Source organism: Bidens hawaiensis, unplaced genomic scaffold (assembly GCF_021521415.1).
Source record: "Bidens hawaiensis isolate Kalapana, Puna unplaced genomic scaffold, B.hawaiensis_p1.1 tig00044063_1, whole genome shotgun sequence".
Taxonomy (NCBI): Eukaryota; Viridiplantae; Streptophyta; class Magnoliopsida; order Asterales; family Asteraceae; genus Bidens; species Bidens hawaiensis.
Window position 1 is genome coordinate 1 of NW_027497807.1, and position 24,560 is coordinate 24,560.

At 39.3% G+C, this 24,560-nt stretch overlaps 4 protein-coding genes across 4 annotated transcripts; 3 read left to right on the top strand and 1 right to left on the bottom strand.

Moving 5' to 3' along the window:
- The first annotated feature begins 9,199 nt into the window (after nucleotides 1-9,199).
- LOC143594689 (ABC transporter C family member 10-like) lies at nucleotides 9,200-14,868 on the top strand. Its single transcript, XM_077073937.1, has 11 exons — nucleotides 9,200-9,281; nucleotides 9,661-11,718; nucleotides 11,815-12,135; nucleotides 12,226-12,312; nucleotides 12,378-12,965; nucleotides 13,055-13,219; nucleotides 13,298-13,592; nucleotides 13,669-14,189; nucleotides 14,265-14,328; nucleotides 14,411-14,650; nucleotides 14,730-14,868. The coding sequence occupies exons 2-11, from the start codon at nucleotides 9,697-9,699 to the stop codon at nucleotides 14,840-14,842; spliced, it is 4,416 nt and encodes a 1,471-aa protein (XP_076930052.1). The 5' UTR covers nucleotides 9,200-9,281; nucleotides 9,661-9,696; the 3' UTR covers nucleotides 14,843-14,868.
- Nucleotides 14,869-16,026: 1,158 nt separating this feature from the next.
- Nucleotides 16,027-16,967, top strand: LOC143594672 (acidic endochitinase SE2-like). Its single transcript, XM_077073925.1, has one exon. It carries the CDS (start codon nucleotides 16,027-16,029, stop codon nucleotides 16,924-16,926), a length of 900 nt encoding a protein of 299 aa, XP_076930040.1. The 3' UTR covers nucleotides 16,927-16,967.
- A 1,141-nt stretch (nucleotides 16,968-18,108) lies between these two features.
- LOC143594693 (acidic endochitinase-like) lies at nucleotides 18,109-19,262 on the top strand. The gene has a single exon (XM_077073939.1). The coding sequence runs from the start codon at nucleotides 18,203-18,205 to the stop codon at nucleotides 19,103-19,105; it is 903 nt and encodes a 300-aa protein (XP_076930054.1). The 5' UTR covers nucleotides 18,109-18,202; the 3' UTR covers nucleotides 19,106-19,262.
- Nucleotides 19,263-19,281: 19 nt separating this feature from the next.
- LOC143594692 (plastidial pyruvate kinase 2-like) lies at nucleotides 19,282-23,382 on the bottom strand. Its single transcript, XM_077073938.1, has 12 exons — nucleotides 23,186-23,382; nucleotides 21,836-22,123; nucleotides 21,590-21,755; nucleotides 21,371-21,505; nucleotides 21,189-21,299; nucleotides 21,010-21,098; nucleotides 20,781-20,843; nucleotides 20,283-20,458; nucleotides 20,090-20,192; nucleotides 19,865-20,013; nucleotides 19,661-19,769; nucleotides 19,282-19,557 (listed from the first exon to the last, which is right to left on the bottom strand). Exons 1-12 carry the CDS (start codon nucleotides 23,357-23,359, stop codon nucleotides 19,450-19,452), a joined length of 1,671 nt encoding a protein of 556 aa, XP_076930053.1. The 5' UTR covers nucleotides 23,360-23,382; the 3' UTR covers nucleotides 19,282-19,449.
- Between the last annotated feature and the right edge of the window lie 1,178 nt (nucleotides 23,383-24,560).

Genomic DNA, 24,560 nt, shown 5'->3' on the forward strand with positions numbered 1-24,560 from the left:
ACTTTGACGGAGGTACAACCCAATGGCGATCGCCAAGATCCGCCATTTCGAGTGGGTGTGCCTCATTATGGGTGTGGAGCCCCACGTCGACCGCCTGATGACCTTCTACTCCTGGAGGTGCATCCAAGGCTGGTACACCCTGGTCAACCGGATCAAGGGTCTGAAGATTTGCGCTACCGAGCGCAGTCTTCGGTCTTGGAAGCGGGAGTTCTTCTACATCTCTGCCCGTGTCGTCCCTATTGCGATGACATTCAAGAACGGGAGAGCACTCCCCAACCTTCACGCTCCAACTACCAGGAGGCGGAATGGTTTTCCAAGATTTCCCGGATCCAGAGTCCGGTTTACCGCTTTGCGGAGTCCGGGATGTGATGCTCGGGATGAGCTGGGTTCTGGAAGGATGCCGGTTTCTGAGACTCCCAAGTGCCCATCGTCCTCGAATACGGTTTTGAACTCTATCCCTTACGTATGCTTCATATTTTTTGCTAATTATAGGTTTTTGTTCTAACCATTTGTCTTTATTTTCAGAGGGGAATGACTTGCAATCGCTCCTGCATCCGCTGGAGGCTGGTGGTCCCGCTCGGATGGGTACTCGTGCTCTAGATGAGAACGAGTTGCCCATCCTTGAGCAAACGGCGGATCGGTTCGTGGAGGTCTACCCGTCAGGCCACGAGATTCTGAGCGCCAGGCGGCCAGGTTAAGAACTATTTGACCCTCGCCCTCTCAATGCTCAAACCTCTGCGGGAATTCCTCTAATTTTGTCATCTTCTGATGATGAATCCGCAGATGGTCCTTTCTTGGCGAGGAAGAAGAAGGCTGCCGGCGGGAAGGGCAAGGCGAAGGTTGCCTCCACTGCCGATCCGGTGAATCGGTCTGAGTCAGAGACCGAAAGCGAGGAGGCGGCGGGGAACCCTGGTGTTGTTGAGACCACTGTTCCGGAGGTTGATACAGTTGTCACCTCCGAGAGCCCAGGACAACGACGGTGACCGGCGTGAAGAGGCCGGCTCCATCGGGTTCGTCCCGCCTGTCCTATCCTTCAAGCTCAAGAAGACTCGTAAGTATAAACTTCATTTACTTTTAACTGCATACCTTTCCGCCATTTGTTTTTAATATCTTGTCTTCATGCAGGCATGGATGCAACTACATTCCAAGGCGATGCGGGGAGGAGCGGTTCTGGACCCATGACGGTAGGTTTGGTCAACCTACCCGAGGCGATGACCCAGGCGGCTGCGCCTGTTTCAAGTGTTGGTTCGGTTACTCACCCGGTTGAGGCAACTGTTCCAATTGTAACTTCGTCTCCGCCGCTGTCAGTGCCATCTTCACTGCATCTTTCACTGAGCCGGCGGTGATCTTGTCTGCGGGTTCCTCCGCAGCGGCGGCCACGGTTGTGAGTTCACTTCCAGTGAGTTCACCACCGATGGTCTCTACCGCGGCAGCTTCAACCGTGCCTCCGGCACCGGCGACTACCTCGTCCCGGCCGGTCCAGCAGGTATGTTTGGGGCGTGTAGCCAATCTTTGCCTCCTTCCCATCTGCCTGACCTCTTGGATGGATATCCCTTAGGTTTCGGGTGATGGGTTTGGCGGCTACCGGCCAGTTGTTGACCCTACAGTGCGTAGGGTTATTATGGCCTTTTTTATTTATATATCATCTTTTCCTAACTGCTTTTTGTTTTTTGCAGTGTCGGATTCCAATGAAGTGTATGTTCCACGATGGAACATCCGCCGAGGAACAACCCTTCGCACGTCTGTGGACTGCGTGGAGTTGGGCGCGCCACGCAGCTCCCAGTGGTGCGTTGGGGGAAGCAATGGCTAGCTACCAGGAGGGTAGGCTTAACCTATGAGCTTCGAATTCTCCTTGCCCGGATGCGAGCTCGCGCGGCGAGTTGCTTTGTCGTGAAAACGACAAGTTAAAGGTGCGCGTATCCAAGAAGTAGCTCAGGCGCGGGCTATCCGGGAGGAGAACAAGAAACTTACCGCCATGGCTGCGAGAGGGAGAAGGCCTTCAAGGCCCTCGAGGTGAAGTTCAGGCCCCGTCTCGATGCCCGTTCCAAGGCTACCAAGCTGTTAACGAATAGCTTCGGTTGGCTAAGGAAACTGCGCGGAACGCGAGCCGAGAGGGCCACCAAGGCTGAAGCTGTTGTTGAGCCTCTGCCCCGGAGAATGAGGAGCTTAAAGCAAAACTAGAGAGGCTCCAGCAGGCTCATGATGCCTTGGCCATGGAAGATGCCAAGAAGCTCCAAGACATCTTGGACGCAGAGGGGCATGCTTGACCACACCGAGCGTAAGCTAAAGGGCGTTGAAGGAGGCTGCAGCTAAAGATGTGTTGCTTGCCAACCTTACCAAGAACGAAGCCGAACGCGCCCGTGATGAAGCTCAAGCTGCCCTGCAGGCATCCCATGTGGATTGCATGCCATCTTTACCCGTCAACGTGCGGATAAGCTCTGGGTATTCGGCGCCCTGGATGAAAGCGGCGTGCGAACAAGATCTTCGCTTATGGTGCCCAGACTGAGCTTTTTCGAGTTGAAGCGAGTGATGAAGTCAGTAAAGATTCATCCTCCTCCCTAACGCAGTTGAGGATCGTCCACTGTTCTTCAGTATATTTCCTCTGTTGGCTGAAGTGTTGGCTGAACTTTTGTTGGAAGTCCGCCCAATCATAGATGTGGTGGACCGGGTAAACGATCAAACCACGCCCTGGCCGCTCCAACCAGCGTCATCTGGAACATATAACACCACGTGGGTTCCGTCCAGTTGCTGACGGTTCCCCCGCTATGAATCTGTTCAGTGATCGTCTGGGTCAGATATACCATCATAAGTGCCGATGTTGGACATCTGTTTGGCACTCTTCGGGGGCGATTGCTTCCGCAATGTCCCTTGCAAACTTGGACGTTCCCGCGTTTGCAACAGTTGGTCTAAAAGTTTTGGAGAAGTCACGTGGGTTTCCCCCGCGTTTCTTGGTTTGAAGGTTTTCTCCAAAATTCCTTCTCGGTTGGAAGTCCGTTTTTTTACGCTTCCCTTTCGCCCTATGGCGAGGGTTTGCGTCGGTGTCGGATTCCTCCCGATCATCGTCCGAGTACTCGCACTCACTGCTCATGTTGAGCTGTTGTCGAGTGCTTCCAAATTCGTCAGCCTGTTGATGGAAGCCAAGCGTTCGTCCAACTCAGCTTGGAATTCCTTCTGACGTGCTTCCGCCCACGCTTTAACTTGTTCAAGTGTTTGGCGGGGAGCCTCGTCTGTTGTCTTTCCGCCTGGGTATCAATGAATCCCAGGGGATGATTATTTACTGCACTTGCCCTCGCTTGGGTAACCGGGTGGTAGTGTTTCGTAAATTTGTATACTCGCCGGTGTTCCCCCCAGTAGCTGGGGTTGTGGTTACCGGGGTTTCTTGGTCACTCGGTGGCCTTGGGACCGGAGTAACTTTAACCATCTTTCCAGAAGTTTTAAAAAACTGAAAAAGAATTAGTTCTAGCTTTTATTGCACGGATGGCGCCAATGAAGAAACATTAATCGACCTCGGCAAATTACAGATAATCTGGGGGTTAAATAGATGTTTCCCACGAGGGTTAGGTCTGGCAAAGATGGTTCTGCTGTCCTGCAAAACAGACACCGTGAGCTCGTCACTGAGAATGGGGGGTTCCTCTTGTGACCACCCTCCGGCGTGAGAATCAGACTAGATTGCTCTGAATATAAGTGTATATTGAGAGAAATAGCTAGAGAGAATATAAGATGATAATACCGTTCCAAGGTGTTGGGATATTTATAGCCGAAGGTAGGTTTCCAAGCAGGTACAGCCAGCTGTATAATATTCATGTTCCACCAACTGTGGGCTACGTGCGTGCCATGCTGGTTGGTGGATAGGCAGCGGCTGATAGTGACATGGCCGCTGTGTACTATTCTTTTTCCACCAACTGCAGGCTATGTACGTGCCATGATGGGGGTTGGTGGGTAGGTAGCGGCTGATAGTGACATTTTGTACTAGAGCATGGTTCTCCTCGTACTGTTGTCGGTGAGCTGTCACCCTGTGATTGGTTCATGGGCTGCTTTGGTCAGATCTTGTCTATTTTGTCCATACCTTGGCAGGTATAGTACAAAAGATCTTCCAGAAGCATACGAACTGGCTCATTTGGGCGGGAGTATTCCCTCCTTGCTCATTCCTTCAGGTGACATTACTGAATTATTGGGTTAGTGCCTTGTGCGTGTAGCCTTGCTATTAGTGCGGGTAGCCTTCCCTGATGGCTTGTATCCGCAGCTGCGGGAACAGGCGGGATACTTCACCATTGGGAGGCTTTTCCTGCGGGAACAGCTGGCGTACTGCGCGTAAGGTCTTTATCCCTGAGCATGGTGGGTCCTGCGGAACCAGTTGGTCCTTGCGCAAACGTCCTCTTCAAGGTGAGTCTTGCGGATCCAACTGAGCTCTGCTGGGACCTACCTCTTCATTTTCTTTTCACTAGTTGAAAACTAAAAATAATTTAGTTTTTTTGTTTATATTATTTATTACCAGAACTATAGTTATTTAATTCTTTTCGGCATAGGTCATGAACTAATAGTCGAACAATCCTACTCCTAAGTTCTTTAATTTTTTAAGTTTTCTTCAAGTAGAATATAACTTTTTTTAATCTAAAACTTTATGCTAAACTTATATTAAAAACTTGCAACTAAAAGTTGTTTGTGTGGCTGAATCAGGCTACTATATGTAACCTTAATACCAAAAAAGTTGAATCCAATGTCAAAAGATGCTTGGGTCTGGCTCCCCTCCACTCCACGAGGATATGCTCATATGCTTGAAGTCTTTTACACCATTAGTAAAAGTTAAAGTCCATGACAAGTACCACAAAACTAAAGTAATAATGTGACCACTAAACTATTGATAAGTATCATAAATGCAAGTTAGCATTAATATTACGTAACATGGAATTAACACGGATAACCTCGTTCAAGCATGTCTCGTTTATAAACTGAGCCAGCTGAGATCGACTCAATTACAAACCAATCCAAGAACGAGCTGACACTAGCAGCTAGCTTATATCGGTTTGACTAATGAACAACCTTAGTTTGAACACACGGAGTGTGCATGAAACCGAAAAAACCAATCCGAAACAACAACCGATGTTGGATTTTTGTTCTTTTATTTATATTTTAAGTAATTTATAAGCATTTAATAAATATTTAACTCAAATATTTTTGCCCAAATATATAATTGTCACACCCCGACTAGCACAATGCGGAAGCGTAAAACGGGGAATGTAACAGACACATCTGATATCAACACATTGTTTATAAAGAAACATTACAAACTAATTTACAATATATTACATTTCTTTGTTCTATCGTTGTTTTTCCAGTCTAGGTGATACAAACAAAACTAGTTCGTTAACTAAACGTTCTTACTACTAACGTCTTTGCTTCTATTCACATAGCACCAACCACACACTTCAGGCAAGTGACAGATCACCCAATCATTCCGATTTAGGTACACCTGAAAAGCAGTTTAAAACGGATCAACTACTAGAGTTGGTGAGTTTCACGAGTTTCAAGAAAACAGTAATGAGTGTTCACAAGTCAACACTTGTAATCATGAAATAAGTATGTATTTATGTAAATGATGCATGTGATGTAATTATGCTAAGCTACAGTGAATCCTGGACTGTTCGTGCTCCGTGCCTCCATTTCCCACGCTCAATTAACCACTGTGGCCCCTTTCCGCCCACAACATGCCCCGGTGGTAGCTATGTCTAACACTACATAGCCTGTTTGTATAAATATGGTCATGTGCAAACGGCGCTATGTGACACGGCAACCAGGCCGATTCCGTTGGGTTTGTCAAACCAATAGTACTATTCACAAGCCACGGCTCGAAGTTAATCACTGTGATCGTGGGGACTTTCGTGTGTTAGCACTTAGATAATTCACATCAGTACATGTTTCAGGTATGTATATGTAATCAAACATGCTTTTCACCCAAAAGTTCGTAAAACAGTTTAAAAGTGGGGTCATGAAACTCACGGTTTAGTAGATAATCAGAACTGTATCGGCTCGTGGTTTGTTCGTCCGCTATCAGTAGTTCCTATAATCCAATATTATAATAATATTAATATTTTAATATTATTATAATCTCAATACTAAACTGGGCTGTATAACTAATCTGGGTGTAGCTGGAACGCCCAGAAAGTGGCAACAGGCTTAGGTTGTGATGTTGTTCAATGTTTAATACTTAAAACCGAACTTGGCTCAGACTCCCGATTTCCCAGCTGGGCCAAGGTTGCTCGTTTACGCGTTCAGAAAACACTTATGGGAAAATAAGTTTGAGTAAATGTATTGGTTAATTAAATGATTAAATTATAAAGAAGGATCACATACTGGGGTCCCGGATTAGCCACGGGCCCGTTTCCGTTTATACAGTTTGATTTAAGAAGAAACGCGCACAATCCATCCGGATTGTCCAGGTTTCTCATAGAAAAGTTCGTTTTTACTTAATTAATCCAAAAATATGATTTTTGATCACTCTTGGTGTCTTGATTTTCCCGCAGGTTCACTAGTCGTGAACTTGCCGGTTGTTGTAAAAACTGAATTTGTTTAATATTCAGATTAGCATAATTAATTAACCGTTAATCATTAATTTATGAAAATTTAACCACTTATCAATTAAAATATGTAGATTTTTATAAAAATATTTTTGGAATTTATTTACTGATTTATTAACTTATAAAAATTCATTTTATCAGCTATATTTCGCCTGAAAATCGTCCGTTTACCCCAAACAATTTCCAAAATTCACCAAAAATTCCTGAATACTCAAATAATGGCCCAAAACACCTGTATCAATTCCAGAATGTAAAAAGTTAGTGCAATATTCTTTTCGGCCCAAATTCGGCTGTAAAAATTCACACGAACGCAAATAAACAAACACCTTTAAACTTCTCCAAATGATCCCAAAATTCATATGTGATCAAAATACATTAAATCTGAGTTTCCAGAAAAAGTTCATAATTTTTAAAGTATTTTAGCTATTTTTCCCAAATAAACGTCCTAATTCGGTAATAAATTCGCCAAATATTCTCGGATAGTCGAAAAATTACCAAATTTAAACATGGACTCACTGACATGATCCCTGATTTCCCTGAAAAATTTCAAGTCCTAACAATATGCACATCACAACCTTAACCTAAATAGCCCGTAAGCGAGTGTTTCGGCATTACCTTAGCGGGTTTGGCTCGTTTCCGACCTTTTAATCAAGTTTTCAGGTTCTTGTGCTTCTAAGAAAGCTAGGTAAAAGTCCTATATCATAAACCAAGCAATAGTTCATCAACATAACAGCCCTTAAGTTAGGGTTTCGGCTAGTGCACAAAAACGAACTTTTGAACCGTAAAAACGTCGTTTCAACCCTTTAATCCGTGTTTATGGCAAAAAAACTATCAAAACAGGTTCCTTACCATGTGTATGATCAAAACATGTTTATGACCATTTTTAGGATTTTTACACGGTTAGGAATGATTTTTAGTAACCAAGACATGTTTTTATGGTATTAAACAAGTTTAAACAAGTAAAAAAGCTACCTATTTAAGCTCTTACCTTAGGGTTTCTTGAGTTTTTTGGCTGGAGAAGAAGGTGTGTCCAGAATTTTCAAGAAATTAGGCTGAAAATATCAAGGATCTAGTTTAAATGTGAAAGAATAAAAAGGGGGGGCTGCTGATTGCGATCGGACCATCATGGGCCCACTTTGGGCCAATTTTGGCCCAAGTTTCTGATTTCTCAAGTCCAAATACGAAAAGCCCGGTCCAAATTTAGTTCGGGTTCGGTTTTTGGCGCGAAAAACTTATCGGGTGCGTTAAACAACGCGAAAACAAGTGTTTTTCGGCTAGTTTTGTGTAAAATTATAAAAACATACTATATGTTTATAAAAATCAAAAATATTTTCACGGATCGCTTAAAACATTTCAAATAAGTGTTTGGTAAGTCTTTTTCGGCTTAACGGATGATACAATGCTTGGTTTGTAACTATCTTTCGCGTTTAAATTTATAGTGGGTGGTTAAACGAGCATGTTTTTGTTAACTTGTTTGCTATCAAACTAAGGCCATATTTCTAATATTTTAGCTTGTATAGATCGTATATCACTTATAAATGGCCCCCCGAGATATCTGGGTCATAACCCGACCCGTTCGGTTAATCGTTCGTTTGTTACGCAAAAGGCGTTTATTTGCTTAATCGGTAAATACGTATTGAGGTTGTACCTTGTTTTGGCTCAAATGTCACAATAATAACTAATTGTCGTTTAAATAACAGAAGATTTAAACCCACATTCATTACTTTGAGCTAAATTTGTTTTTTCAGCAATAATTTTCAAGCTAAAATGGCATAACTGTAAAAACCAAAACGAACGGCTTTCAAAATTTCAAAAAAACGACCCGAACCAAATCATGCACGCCCTAGACTCAACACGTATACCCCAATATGTCATTTTTTAATTTTTGATGGGGACACCCATTAAAACTTCATATAACCAAGGGACTATTTTCGTAACACACAACAAAATACATACTTGCTATATATGCCATCAACCATACATATATTCTGCTTATATATAATCAGAATCTGGCTGTCTTCTAGTTCTACAAACGTTTACCCTCACATAATAACCCACTTCTCATTTCACAAATAAATATATACTACATTTTCCGTCGTTAAAGAGGCGATTTTCGAGTCTTGCATCCGTACATCTAATTTGTAAGCAAGCATATGTTTATCTATCTAGCTTCTGTGTTCTAAATTTAATGGGAGGTATCATGTATATATATTTTATTCGTAAAATCAAAAGAAAACAGTCACTCCACATGTTTTCCAGTGTCACTAGATCGTTAGATCGCAAGAATATGCTGTGGACGGCTTTCTTTATATTTTATTATTTATATTTGTTTTCTAGTAAATAAATAATTGGGGATATTGGTTTGTTTATACTATATTCTTGACGTGAGAATTTCTGATTATTATTATTATTATCTTTTTGGCGTAATCATGCCATTTTTGGCCATGGATTCATATCATCTGGTCACAACTCACTACACGTGTATCTTCACACCTAAAGAAACAATTATTATTATTATTATTATTATTATTATGATGATGATGATGATGATGATGATATTTTAGAGGAAAAGTTGTAGTTTGATTTGTGGTTTTAGTGTTTTACTGTGTTTTATAATTTCAGGTAATAAAAAATAAAAAGCAAAGAAGACATCAAAAGGAGACTTAATTACTGAGGTGTTGTTGCTACCTCTTTGCCAATATTGAGGTATGTTTTTTTGTTAATCTTAAACTCATTCTCATTTTTGTAATTATTCCATATACTGTTTAGTTTTCTGTTTTTGTGTACAGTACTTTAGTCTCTGATAATATTATTATCATAATTCATATGTTCTTGGGGTGTTTAGATTTGCATAATTGGATCTTGATTGTGATCATGCAATATTGTGAATGATGTATCCAGTTTGTTATGATATAATGTGTGATAGAATCAAGTTGACTCATTAAAGTTTGATTCTTTGACCCTTGGATAATTTGACAGTCAACTTTTTAACTTTTAATCCACTATCTGTTGTCTTTGTGTTTACTACTGAAAAATAGAAAAGCTTGTTGATTTATGCATATCTTTATTTATTTGGCAATTTCAGTGTTAGGAGGGCAAAGAGGGTAGTGAAAAAAGAAAGATGGCTGATATTTGGAGTTCGTTTTGCGGGTGTGCAGACAGCACGAACACGAATTGTGATTCAGATTTGATTTTCATCGCGAATCCGTCCTCGTGCATGAATCATTTTCTGATCATATGTTTTGATTTAGTGCTTGTGGTAATGTTACTCATCAACATAAATAACAAGTCACCATTGAAGTCTACTGTTAGATCATCTTGCTTCCAAACAAAGTCATGTTCACAGCTAGTTTCCATAATCTTTAACGGTTTACTGGGAACTCTGTATGCATGTTTGGGCATTTGGACATTAAAGACCACAATAAGCGCAACACACACCGTTCTTCCTTTGCATCCTTGGACACTTTTCTTGTTCCATGGATTAACATGGCTAACAGTCTCACTAACTGTAAGTCTGTTAGGAAAACGCTTTCCAAAAACGCCCCTTCGGCTTTTGTCAATAACCGCCTTTCTGTTTTCTGGGATTTTTGGTATTTTATCTGTAGTATACTCGATTGATAACAAACGTGTGTCAATCAAGATAGTTCTAGATTTAACATCTTTCCTAGGAGCAGCATTGTTATTGGCATGCACATATAAGGGCTATAGCTATGAAGAAACCGATGAGAAAGACCTTTATACCCCTCTAAATGGCGAGAGTACCAAAGTAGGTTATAATGACAACCTTACCCCTCTTGCAAAAGCGGGATTTCTTAACGTAATGTCGTTTTGGTGGTTAAACCCGTTGATGAAAACGGGTAGAGAGAAAACGCTTGAAGAAAAAGATATGCCCAAGTTGTGCATGGAAGATAGAGCCGAATCGTGCTATTTAGCCTTTGAAGACCAGCGTAATAAGCAGAAAAATTTGCACCCGCCACCGTCTATTTTGAGGACAGTAGTGATGTGTAATTTGAGAGAGCTGCTAATATCTGGATTCTTTGCATTGATGAAAATAATCACAGTTTCTGCTGGCCCACTTTTTCTCAAAGCTTTCATAAGGGTAGCTGAGGGTGATGAAAGCTTTAAAGGCGAGGGATACGTGCTAGCCATAGCACTTTTCTTATCCAAAATGTTAGAATCGCTGTCACAACGACAGTGGGATTTTAGGTGCAGACTTATTGGTATAAGAGTTAGATCGTTACTTACTGCAGAAATTTATAAAAAGCAACTGAATTTATCTAACGCTGCCAAGATTACACATTCGGCTGGTGAGATTATGAATTATGCAACTGTGGATGCATATAGAATCGGGGAGTTTCCTAACTGGTTACATCAAAGTTGGACAACAATTCTCCAGCTTATATTTGCTCTCTTGATTCTGTTACAAGCTGTCGGTTTGGCTACATTTGCAGCTTTGGCGGTCATAATATTGTCAGTCATTTGCAACATGCCACTTGCTAAATTACAACACAAGTTTCAGTCAAAACTAATGGTTGCACAAGATGAACGGCTTAAAGCAGTCTCAGAGGCACTTGTGAATATGAAAGTCTTGAAACTTTATGCGTGGGAGATTCATTTTAAAAGTGTGATTGAGAAACTAAGGGAAATTGAGAATAAATGGTTGTCAGCTGTTCAGCTTAGAAGAGCTTATAACAGCTTTCTGTTTTGGTCATCGCCTCTTTTGGTCTCGGCTGCTACTTTTGGCGCTTGTTATTTTATTGGGATTCCATTAAATGCAAGCAATGTTTTCACATTTGTGGCAACGTTACGTTTGGTTCAAGATCCTATCAGAACCATTCCTGATGTTATTGGAATTATTATTCAAGCGAAAGTAGCATTTTCAAGAATCTTGAATTTTCTCGAGGCGCCTGAGCTCAAGAGTGCTAATGTGAGGCAGAAGGTGAGCAAGGAGGGTTTGGATTACAATATCTTTATTGATTCAGCAAGTCTTTCATGGGATGGGAATCTGGTGAAGCCTACCCTACGGAATATTAATCTACGGGCCCGGTTGGGTCAAAAGATTGCTATCTGTGGAGAGGTGGGATCAGGCAAGTCCACGCTTTTGGCAGGAATTCTTGGTGAGGTTCCGATAGTCGAGGGAACTGTAAGTATCTTCCTTCTTTTTTTTTTGCATATATTCTTGATTAATTGAGTATTTTAATACTAATCTGGTTTTTGTTTGCGTGAACTAATTTGCCAGCTTCAAGTGTATGGGAGCATTGCATATGTTTCTCAGTCGGCTTGGATTCAAACAGGGAGTATACGTGATAATATTTTGTTCGGGTCTGAAATGGATACTGAAAGATACCAAGAAGCACTTCAGAAGTGTTCTTTGGTGAAGGATTTTGAACTGCTACCGTATCGTGATCTTACTGAAATAGGAGAAAGAGGTGTTAATCTCAGCGGTGGACAAAAGCAAAGAATTCAACTTGCCCGTGCTTTATATCAAGATGCTGACATCTATTTGTTGGATGATCCATTTAGTGCTGTCGATGCACATACTGCTTCTAGCTTATTTAATGTAAATTAATTTACAAGATAAACAGTTTTAGTTTTTTATCTTATTTCTGTTTTTATGTCTAAATGGTACATATTCTTGGAAATTTTGTAGGAGTACGTTATGGAAGCGCTTTCTAGGAAGACGGTTTTGCTTGTTACTCACCAAGTTGATTTCCTTCCTACATTTGATTCTATTCTGGTGAGTTAGTTTACGCAACTATAAACTATATGCATCTATATGTAACATTTTATCGTGTTTTACAGTTAATGTCAGATGGTGAAATCCTAGCAGCTGCACCTTACAATCAACTAATGGAAAAAAGTCAAGAGTTTCAAGATTTAGTTAACGCGCACAAAGAAACCGCAGGCACCAAAAGGCTGGCAGAGGTTACTTCTTCGACAAGGCAGATATCGTCAATCAAAGACATTAAAAACACCCGAACAAACAAAATATCTGAAATTTCAGATAAAGACCAGCTGATCAAAACAGAAGAACGGGAAGAAGGCGACACGGGTTTTACACCTTACATACAATATTTAAATCAAAATAAAGGCTACTTATACTTCTCCGTTGCTGCATTGGCACACGTTGTCTTTGTGGCGTGTAATGTGTGTCAGAACTCATGGATGGCTGCAAATGTGGATAATGATGACGTCAGCACTCTGAAGTTAATCGTGGTTTATTTAGTTATTGGGGTTGTAGCAATGATGGTTCTGCTCGTTAGATCACTCTTCACAGTTGCATTGGGGCTGCAGTCATCAAAATCTATATTTTCACAGCTGTTAACATCTCTATTCCGTGTGCCTATGTCGTTTTACGATTCTACCCCTTTGGGCAGGGTGCTAAGCAGGGTAAATATTACTGCAATCGTCTTTCTTTAATGCTGTCTTTGCAATGAGGTGGTGGGCTAACGTGTATTTTGGTTTATATTATTTTCTAGGTGTCGGTTGATTTGAGTATTATTGATCTAGATATCCCATTCAATTTCATATTTGCTATAGCTGCCACAACAAATTTCTACACGAACACGGGGGTGCTAATATTTGTTACCTGGCAAGTCTTGTTTGTCTCGATACCATTAATCTATGTTGCGCTTCGAATACAGGTAACTTACCTTATGGTAGTTATATATGTGCACATTTTTTTGCTGGATGCGTTGTAAATGACTCTTAATATAATATAGAGGTATTACTTCTCGTCTGCAAAAATGCTGATGCGGATCAACGGGACAACTAAATCCTTGGTGGCAAACCATTTAGCTGAATCGGTGGCAGGGTCCATGATAATAAGAGCCTTTCAACAAGAAGACCGATTCTTTGCGAAAAATCTTGAAGTTGTTGACATAAATGCAAGTCCTTACTTGCATAGTTTTGCTGCAAACAATTGGTTGATCCAACGGCTAGAAACAATCAGTGCAACCGTTCTATCAGCTTCAGGACTCTGCATGGTGTTGCTTCCTCCTGGAACTTTCAGTTCTGGTAAGCTTTATATTTAGGAGGTGTTTGGATGTCGGTTTTAATTTGATTATTGTATTCAATTAAAATCTTTGCGCAGGTTTTATTGGAATGGCGATGTCTTATGGGCTTTCTTTAAATATGTCACTTGTTATGTCAATTCAAAACCAGTGCACTTTGGTAAACTATATAATCTCGGTCGAAAGAGTCAACCAGTACATGCATTTACCGAGTGAAGCGCCTTTAGTCATTGAAGAGAATTGCCCCCCTGCTAACTGGCCAGACAAGGGTAAAGTCGAAATTCAAAATTTGCAGATTAGGTACCGACCCGGTGCACCTCTTGTTCTGCGTGGGGTCACTTGTACATTTCAAGGAGGACATAAGATTGGTATTGTTGGGAGGACAGGCAGTGGAAAGACTACACTCATTGGTGCTCTATTTAGATTGGTGGAGCCCGCTGGCGGGAAAATTGTTGTTGACGGGATAGACATTTCTAAGATTGGACTTCATGATTTAAGGTCCCGGTTTGGGGTTATACCTCAAGATCCTACACTTTTCAACGGAACGGTTAGATACAATTTGGACCCCTTATGTCAACACACAGATCAAGAAATATGGGAGGTAAATAACTAAATACAAGTCCTTTTTAGGAACCAAAATTTGTTTAGTGCATAACTTTATATTCTACTATTGAAGGTTCTTGGGAAGTGTCAGCTTAGAGAGGCTGTTCAGGACAAAGCAGGCGGGCTGGATTCGATAGGTAATGCTCGAATGTGTTTGCAAATTACTGTTTTACCCTTGTTACAGTAATGGTGTGTTAAATTTGAATTTTGCAAGTGCAGTGGTGGAAGATGGATCGAACTGGAGCATGGGGCAAAGGCAGTTGTTTTGCTTGGGGCGTGCGTTGTTAAGGCGAAGCAAGATTTTGGTGCTGGATGAAGCAACCGCATCGGTTGACAATGCAACAGACACAATGTTGCAAGAAACCATCAGATCCGAGTTTGCTGATTGCACCGTCATCACAGTGGCTCACCGCATACCAACCGTCATGGATTGCACCATGGTTCTAACCATGAGTGATGGTAAGTTCCCAAATTATTACATCTTGAGTTGTTCCGGTATTCTCGCTTTTTTACTGTTAACTGTTAAAATTTCCAACAGGAAAAATCACAGAATATGATGAACCAATGAAGCTGATGAAAAGAGACGATTCGTTGTTTGGACAGCTTGTGAAGGAATATTGGTCACACTCTCAATCCACAGACATCCTTTAAAGTTCGGTTCAAGATTTCCTTATTCGTTGTCCTACGTATAATCTTACTGTTGTACGGGAATAAAACTTGAGGAAGGCGTATGTGTATATATTCATTTTACGGGTTGTGTTTAGATTGTTACAAACTTGCAAATTCTATATTTCCTTTTCTCTAGGAAAAAGCATGAAATGCAAAGTGTGATGTTCGATTGAGATCTATACATATATTTTTTTTGTACTATATATCACTGTTAAACAAAGCCTAGCCAGCCGGTCTTGTAAAAGTCAAGTCATGTGTCATTAAGTTATGAATATGGATAAATAAGTTAGGTTCTGATCAATATCGATTTAAGAATATATTTTTGACATTATTTTCCTTATGGTTAGGCAACAATTTTTGTTTTGGCTTCTAGATTAATCTGTATCTTTCATCTCTTTCCTTTTGAATGGTCATAATCATATATGGAAATAGAACTATTCAAACCTAAAGTCATTAAAAAACTTTACGTTCAAAATTATATTTTAATAACTATATTTTTTAAACGAGCTAGTTTAGTAATTAACTTTTTTAAGATAAAATTTTTAATGCAGTGCACTTTTTTAAATTCGATTAAACTTTCAAACATCTAAAACTCGAATAACCCCAATACTCGATTAACACACTTAAGTTCGGTTCAAACCTTAGTAACAACTTTTATTATTATACATGTTTATAATGACTCATTGTCATAAACTATTCACATTATAAAGATATTAACTTTATATTATACAATGTTGAAGAGAACTCTTGTTTTTGTTGTCCAATTTCTAGGATACGTGTAATGCTACGAACAAGCAGTGTAAGACAGAAATGATGCCTACTGTTTGTAGGTTTCGTATCTCGTTTAATATACGAAACCCGACCGAAAAAACCCAATACAAGAAAACCGATTGTTATTATGGTCAGGTTTCGATTAGCTTTTCAAACATCAAAGACCCTAATAACAAATACAAATTTAAATGGCTATAGACACCATGATGGGCCTGTACTTTGAAATTTCTATGAATATGACAGGCAGACTTTTCAAAATGACTTGAAAACAACAAAAATTCCATTAACCTTTTTCCACAACATTTATCTGCCAAACACGCAACTCGGCCCGACTTCCACGCTCCACACACCTATAAATACCCGAACCCGGGAACCAACACTGCATATCTGAAAACATGGCATCCACTAATCCAGCATTCATACTCTTCATCACTGTTTTCTATTTCTTGAACCCCTCAGAAGCCGCTGGCATCTCGACTTACTGGGGCCAGCGCAACGATGAAGGGACCCTAGAAGCCGCATGTGCCACCAACAACTACCAGTTTGTAAACATAGCTTTCTTGGCCACCTTTGGCAACGGTCAAACACCGGTCCTAAACATAGCAAGCTGTGATCCTGCTTCCACTTGCTCAGCTTTAAGCTCCCAAATAAAAGCATGCCAGGCCCAAGGAGTTAAAGTACTTCTTTCTATAGGAGGTCAGGAAGGAAGCTACTCTCTATCCTCACCGCAAGACGCACAACAAGTAGCCGATTATTTATGGAACACCTATCTTGGTGGCCAGTCGGGTACACGTCCGTTAGGAGATGCTGTTTTGGATGGAATCGATTTTGATATCGAGCAAGGGACAGATCAGTTCTGGTCTGATCTAGCTAAGGCGCTTTCTGCACACAACTCACAGAAAAAGGTTTACTTATCTGCAGCCCCGCAGTGCCCGTTCCCAAATGCTGAGTTAAATATTAGAAACCAACTGCTCCCTGCGGTTAGGGAGGGGGTGTTTGATTATGTGTGGGTGCAGTTTTACAACAACGGACAGTGCGAGTATGGAGGCGGGAATGCTGATGCTTTACTAGCGAGATGGAACGAGTGGGCGCAGTTGAATGTCAACCAGCTTTTCTTGGGTCTGCCGGCTGCTACTGGAGCTGCAGGCAGCGGGTACATTCCGCCAGATGCTCTTATCTCGCAGGTTCTTCCGTCGATCAAGAGTTCTCCAAAGTATGGTGGTGTCATGTTGTGGAACAGGTACTTTGATCAACAGAATGGATACAGCAATGCCATCAAAGGCAGTATCAACTAAGATAGCCTTTTGTCACACGGAGCGATTTCTTTGTATACTTATTATGTTTATGTAGTCGAATAAGATCATATCGATACGATGATCAGGTTGTTTATGTAACAGACGTATGTATGAACATGGTGCAAATCAATAAAACAATTATAGATATAATTGATATCTGATACATAACACAGTGTCTACAGATAAGTAAACCTTTTGAATGATAATCATATGTGGAATTGTGGAAGTAGAACATGTCTCTATGTTAAAATTTATATTTTAAAAAACTATACTTTTTTAAGAGAGCCAGTTTAGTCATTATACTTTTAATATTTGTGATCAAGTTATTAAAGTAGTGAAACTATCCCTTTAATTTCACATATTTGGATGTTATTTTTAATAATTTAAAATTAGTTTTGATTTAGTTGATAGGTAGAATACAAAATATTCTACTAAGACAAACACACTCTTGTTTGAAAATAAGAAAGTTAACTTATACATCATTAAATCAGTTCACATATAAAATGCAATAACAATAGAATTGTAGGAAAGAAAAATTTCCCATTATAATAGTGTTCTTACTAAACCTAACAATTTATAAATAATCATATGTATTATAATGTATTGTAATTGTGTAACAAATCAAATCAGAATTTTTAAGTATACAAAACCTATCAGTTTTACAACTTTATCTATAAGGTAACTTAACAAAAGGTAGTCGATCATTTGTTTTTATTTTTACAAATTAAAATTAAAAAATTAAAAATCAAAATTTGAGCGCCCGTTCTACTCCTCAAAATCATATTTAAAAGAGGGTGGCGGTGCAGCTTGTTGTCCGCTTACCTACATCTCTATTGTAATTGGATCTTTTTATTATAATATATAAATTAAGTTTCAAATTTCAAAATAAATAAATAAATAAATAATAATAAAATGAAAACAAATATGAATTAAAAGATATAATTAATGTTTTATATATAGATTGTTATTTTCATTGTTTTAAATGTGTTAAATATGTAATAATTCCTGTTTTTGACACAAAGTTGAACAAGTGACACAGTTCAAAAAATAAAGAAGTTCAACAAATAACGTGTCAATACAAATCTGAAAGGCTACTAGACAATATTCTACCAGTGAGTTATGACAACCATGGACTTTTCAACAATAGTTGATCAAGTCGTTTCCCCAACATTTACTCAATTACTCGCCAAGCACGCAACTTGACTTGACTCCCACACTCCACACTCCTATAAATACCCGATCTCTAGTAGTCCATTATCAACACAAGTCGTAAAACATGGCATCAACTAATCCTGCATTCCTCATTTTCCTCTTCATCGCTGTTTTCTTGTTTCTAAAACCCTCAGAAGCCGCCAGCATTGCCACTTACTGGGGCCAACAAACCGACGAAGGGACCCTTGAAGCCGCATGTGGCACTGGAAACTACCAGTTTGTAAACATAGCTTTCTTGACCACTTTTGGTAACGGTCAAACACCCGTTCTAAACCTAGCGGGCCATTGTGATCCTGCATCCACTTGCTCCAGTTTAAGCTCCCAAATACAAGCATGCCAGTCCGGAGGTGTTAAGGTGTTTCTTTCTTTAGGAGGTCAGGTAGGGAGCTACTCTCTATCCTCACCGCAAGATGCACAACAAGTGGCGGATTATTTATGGAACAACTACCTCGGTGGCCAGTCTGGTATCCGTCCGTTCGGAGATGCTGTTTTGGATGGAATCGATTTTGATATCGAGCAAGGGACGGACCAGTACTGGTCTGACCTGGCCAACGCGCTTTCTGCACATAACTCACAGAGAAAGGTTTACTTATCTGCAGTCCCACAGTGCCCGTTCCCAGGTAATGGCGTTGCTAACCAACTGCTCCCAGCGGTTAGTGATGGGGTGTTTGATTATGTGTGGGTGCAGTTTTACAACAACGGACAGTGCGAGTATGGAGGCGGGAATGCTGATGCTTTACTAGCGAGATGGAACGAGTGGGCTCAGTTGAATATCAATCAGCTTTTCTTGGGTGTGCCGGCTGCTACCGGAGCTGCAGGCAGCGGGTATGTTCCGCCAGATGCTCTTATCTCTCAGGTTCTTCCGTCGATCAAGAGTTCTCCGAAGTATGGTGGGGTCATGTTGTGGAACAGGTACTATGATCAACAGAATGGATACAGTGACGCCATCAAAGGCAGTATCAATTAAGATAGCTCGACTCTCGTGAAACTTTGTATACTTATTATGTCTATGTAATCGAATAAGATCGATGTGATGAACAGATGATCAGGTTGTTTTTGTAACAGACGTATCTTAAGAATATAGTGCAAATCAATAAAACAATTACAGATAATTAATATCCAATGCATAATATAGTGTCTACAGATTCAAAACCTGAATTTTCAAGAGATGGTGGGATTGATATAAAAAAAAACATGAAAACAATACTAGAAAACAGAGATAAAAAAAGGAAGCAAAACATATCTTAACCGGATGATGAAAAAAATCAACTTAGCAAGGTAACATGAGTCTGTAATCTCTTTTTGTGTCGGCTACACCTTTCTGACCTGGATATTATGGGTAGACTGGAACCGCCAGATGGGCTGTCTGCCGCTTTGAAGAAGAGCTACATGCTCACCTTCCTTCATCATCCCTTGATTCTGTACACAAACAAGCACCATTTCATATTCAGAAATGACATATATAAATATGCTAGAGCTTTATCAAACATCATAATGATTTACGGGTCAAGTAAAATCTTACCTTCAACACATCGAGAGCCTTTGCAAAGGTGTCTTCAGCATCATCTGAGAACTCCATGTAAATCGGGCATACTCCTTGATACAAAGCCAGTTTCTGTTGTACTCTTTTACTGTTTATTAAATTTACATAATAGAAAATGGTAAGAAAACCAACCTATAAAAGTAAAGCTTCTGAAAAGAAAAAAAGATAATTTATGGGGCTTACTCGTCTGTGAAGGCAAATATAGTGCCGTTGGGTCGATAATGGCTGAGTAGGACAGCCATGGAACTAGTTCTTGTGAAAACCACAATCGAAGTTCCAAGAGTGTTGGACATTGATGTTGCATGGTATGCAAACATTTCACTCACATGGTTCTGTTCATGATATTAAATGAGTTTGCAGTAAAGTTTTAGAAATAATAAATAAATAAATGCCGGGACGATAATCCACCTTGAAGGCTTGATTAAGAGTAGATACTGTGCCACCACTCATTATGCTTGACTCAGTTCTTAACGACACCGTGTGCATTACATTAACAGCTTTTAGTGGAAACCTACAACGCACATAGACAATATGAGACAAAAAGTTTGATAAACATTTTCAAAACTAGAAGTTTTGATAGATGAAGTTAAAAATGTCTTACTTCCCATGAGCGGTTTCTCCAGAAAGCATGACTGCATCAGCACCCTCTCTAACAGCGATAGCAATGTCAGATACTTCTGCACGTGTAGGTGTAGGATGAACAATCATGCTTTCAAGCATGTTTGTTGCAACAATAACAGCTTTTCCCATGCTACGGCATGTCCTGATTATCTCTTCCTAATCAAAGTAATTAATCATGGTTAGTAGTTACATGTATGAAGAGACAGTTTCAACATATTTACCTATAAATGAGTCAATTTGGGTTTACGCTATCTTAGAATTTGAAAACTTAACTAAAAATATCAAATGTGCTTAGAACCAAATCACTTTACTTAAAACAGATTTATTATCTTAACAGTATAGTTTTTATAACCATATTTAATACATTAGTTATTTATATTAAAAAAAATGGGCAATAAGGTGTTTACGGGTCAAACCGACCCATTACCCAACCTGCCCATTTTCGCAACTCTATCGTATGCTGTCAAAAAGTCTTTACCTGCAACAATGGAACCTCTTCAATAGGCAGCTCTGCACCAAGGTCACCTCTAGCAACCATTGCCTGCATAAAACCAAAACACAATATAAACAAATGGATGCTTATTGACGAAAACTGTGATTAAATATCAACTGCAACCAATATATTTATTTCATTCATCTCCAAAAAAGTTTCAAATGTTCAGTGAAAGCAAAACATGACAAAAGTGAAGGATAAGCAATAAATTTACCCCGTCAGAAGCAGTGATAATTGAATGCAAATTTGGAATGGAGTCTGCACTTTCAATTTTTGGGATAACTTGAATATCTGCACCACAGCCTGCCAAGACAGAACCAGAAGTTATAATTCATATAACTTCAAGCCCACAGATAATTTACAAACACCTGTTATATGCTTATATATGCTTACTTTTTAAATAATTCTTCAACTCATGGATAACTTCTGCATCTTTAACAAAAGAAACTGCATAGAAATCAACTTGATTGTCCACGCCAAATTTGATATCATCCCAGTCCTTTTCTGTTTCATAGCAATAAAAATGATTAAATTCCAGGAAATATGACAAATATATATTGTCATTTAAATCTAACCTGTGATAGATGGTAAAGTTGCACTTTTTCCTCTAACATTTAAATGCCTTCTAGACTTGAGCTCTCCACCGTCCACAACTTCACATTTCACCGAATCTTCTGTCTTTGATTTCACCAATAATGACATCATACCACCTAAAGGTAAGCAATAGTTAGAAATCAAGAAATCATGACTTTTATTGCACATCGGGTATGAAGTAAAAATTGATTTTAACATACCATCAACCAGAAGCATGTCACCGGCTTCCACATCATTCACAAAATCATCATAATTAACACTAACACAGTCTGCAGTGCCAACACCTCTTTTTATTGTAAAAGTGAATTCTTGACCGCTTGCTAAAGTTACCGGTTGAGGCAAATCCCCACTCCTCACCTCCGGCCCCTGCCAAAAAAGTGAAAGCATATATAATAATAATGTTATTTGACCAATTTACTTATATATTAAGCAACGAGGAAACGTACCTTTGTGTCAAGCATGATTGCAATGACATTATCCTTGGATTGAGCATTATACTCTTTGACAAGATCAATGACCTTTTGATGAGATGCATGATCTCCATGGGACATATTTAATCGTGCAACATTCATCCCGGCCTCAGCTAGCTTCCATATCATTTCCTTAGTGTCGGTAGATGGCCCGATTGTACAAACAATCTTTGTCTTTCGCTTAACTATGGGCTTGGACCACACAGCCGCTGAGCTGTCCCCTTTTCGTATAACTTCCTGTAAATCATAATTTTGCTCTCCTATCTGGTTATTCATATATTGAATTGTCAGTTATTAAGACATAACAAATCGTAAAGGGTACATAAGTAATTTTACAATATCATCTGATAATTAGGCTTGTCATAACTAGGGGGACAACCGTCAAACAAGCCAAGCCACTTGAAATCAGATCGATAAAAGGCTCGAAACAAACCGGCCCTTTTCGAGCTTGAGCCCGAGCCTCAAATAAAGCTCGTTTAATTATAGAGCCCAAGCTCAAGCCTTGTATGGGAAGCTCGACGAGCCTTAACGAGCCTTGTGTATTTTTAAGTTTTACCTCTTTTGAACTTCTATGTATTAACTTCACACTTCACACCCAAGCTCAAGCCGTGCTTTAGCTCGCTTAAGGTACTACACGAGCTCAAGCCGACCTTAGGCTCTTTTAAGGGTTTTCTCAAAATATTTAAAAATAATTATAAACATATAAAAATTAATTAATAAAATAATAAACGAGCCAAGCCTGAGCTTGAAAAAATGACTCATGAGCCAATCTTGAGCTTTTGAAAAAGAGCTTGAAACAAGCCAATCTCGAGCTCAAACCCCTGGTCATAACTAGTATCAACCTAATCATGTGATATTGGTTGTTTTGAGTCTTGAATAGTAAGATAATTAACCATCACTAAAAGTAGGTTTACTCAAACACTAGAAAGTGATCCTTAATAATTTATTCAAATATACATATTCAAACACCCCTAATAAAAAAAAAAGAAAATAAAAAGTTTATAGTTTTTTTCTTTTAAGATTTTTTTATTAAGCTGCTTTCTACATGTGTTTATATGCACATAAACTCTGGGAAAAATTATGCATAAATGAGTTAGGTTTGTCATAATAACTAGTATCAACCTATGAACCTAACTAGTTGAAATTGATTTTATTCTGAGTCTTGAACAATAATAAGACAATCAATCATAACTACTAGAAAATAATTTTTTACAATTAATAATTCAAACATACACATCCAAATGTAAAACACAAAATACCCATTAAGCAATAGGACCTAATCTAAAACTACAACGCCAACATTAAAATAAAATGAAATGAAAAAACCTTAATATCCTGAGGTGTAACGGGGACAACTTGAGTGACAGCCCTCCTAGCAGTAACACTGAGGGCACGGGTGCCAATGGAAGCAGAAGAAGGCTTGATCTTCTTCTCATTAAGAGATCCAGTGGTGCCTAGAAATGAATTGTGAAGCAACTTGGTAGCAACAACTTGAGCCATTAAAGTTGCTGCTTCAGAATAAGAATAAGAATAAGTAGATCAAATCGAGTGAGAGTTGTATTATAAGGAAAGAGGTGGCGATGTTATCAGAGGGTGGATATTAATATTAATAATAATAATAATAATAATCGATGATTGAGAGAACAATGGACTATGGAGACTGGATGGCTTAGTAAGTAAGTACCTAGGTTGTATCGAAGAAACTAAACTGAAGAGGTTGGCTGTCTGTCTGTCAGGTCAGATGCGTGTATGTTTAGGTAAGGGTCCTTCTGGGCTTTAGAAAAAATTATCAAATTTGTCCTATTATGTTTCTTGTCTTATAATCAGAAGGGCGTATAGCCCTATATGTCACATCTGAAATATATTTTTTAATTTATTATTTGTTATTATTATTATTAGTTATTATTATTTCTTACCAAAGGACTTCTAGTCTAATGGTATCTTGGTGGTGGGATAAGACTTAGTGATCATAAGGTCTTAGTTTCGAATCTCACAAGTGGGGTTTTTCTCAAATATTGAGTTTCCTTCTGAATTGGTGGCTTGATGGTGGATATGATCACCTGGTATCACAGGTGGCATGATGATACTCCAGTGGTCCGTGAGTGATCCAAATTAATCATTCAAAAAAAAAGTTATTACTATTTATTATTTTGTTATTATTATTATTATTACTGTTATAATTCCGATGAGGGTGCTGTAACATTTCGGATTTTTTGTATTTGTATTCATTAAACCAATTCGGGATCGTAATTCGGATCTTTAGAACTATTTAAAACTTGTATTTATTGGTATTTAACTTATTTTATAATTTCATAACCTTCAATTATGCCAAATGTCCCTTAGAAAACTTTAAAATCGCTTAAAAAGGCTAAAAATCGCATTTTCGGGAACTACAGGCTAAAGTCAAACATCTTTGACTAGTCAATTTTTCATGCTTCTGGTCGGAACCGACTTTCGGTCTAGAAGACTTTTATTTTTGTAACAAAATTTTAAGGCTAGTGACCAAAACCTGATTTCCGACTCGCTGTTCAGATTCTGGTCAGTACCAGCTCGCTTAAACGTTTAATTTAACATAACCGGAGTTCTAAACATCCGTTTGGATCGATTCCAACGACATTTTAGAACTTGAAACTTTGAGATATGATAATATAAGCAAAAACGAACTTAATGCCATTGGATCGATCCAAACGGATGTTTAGAA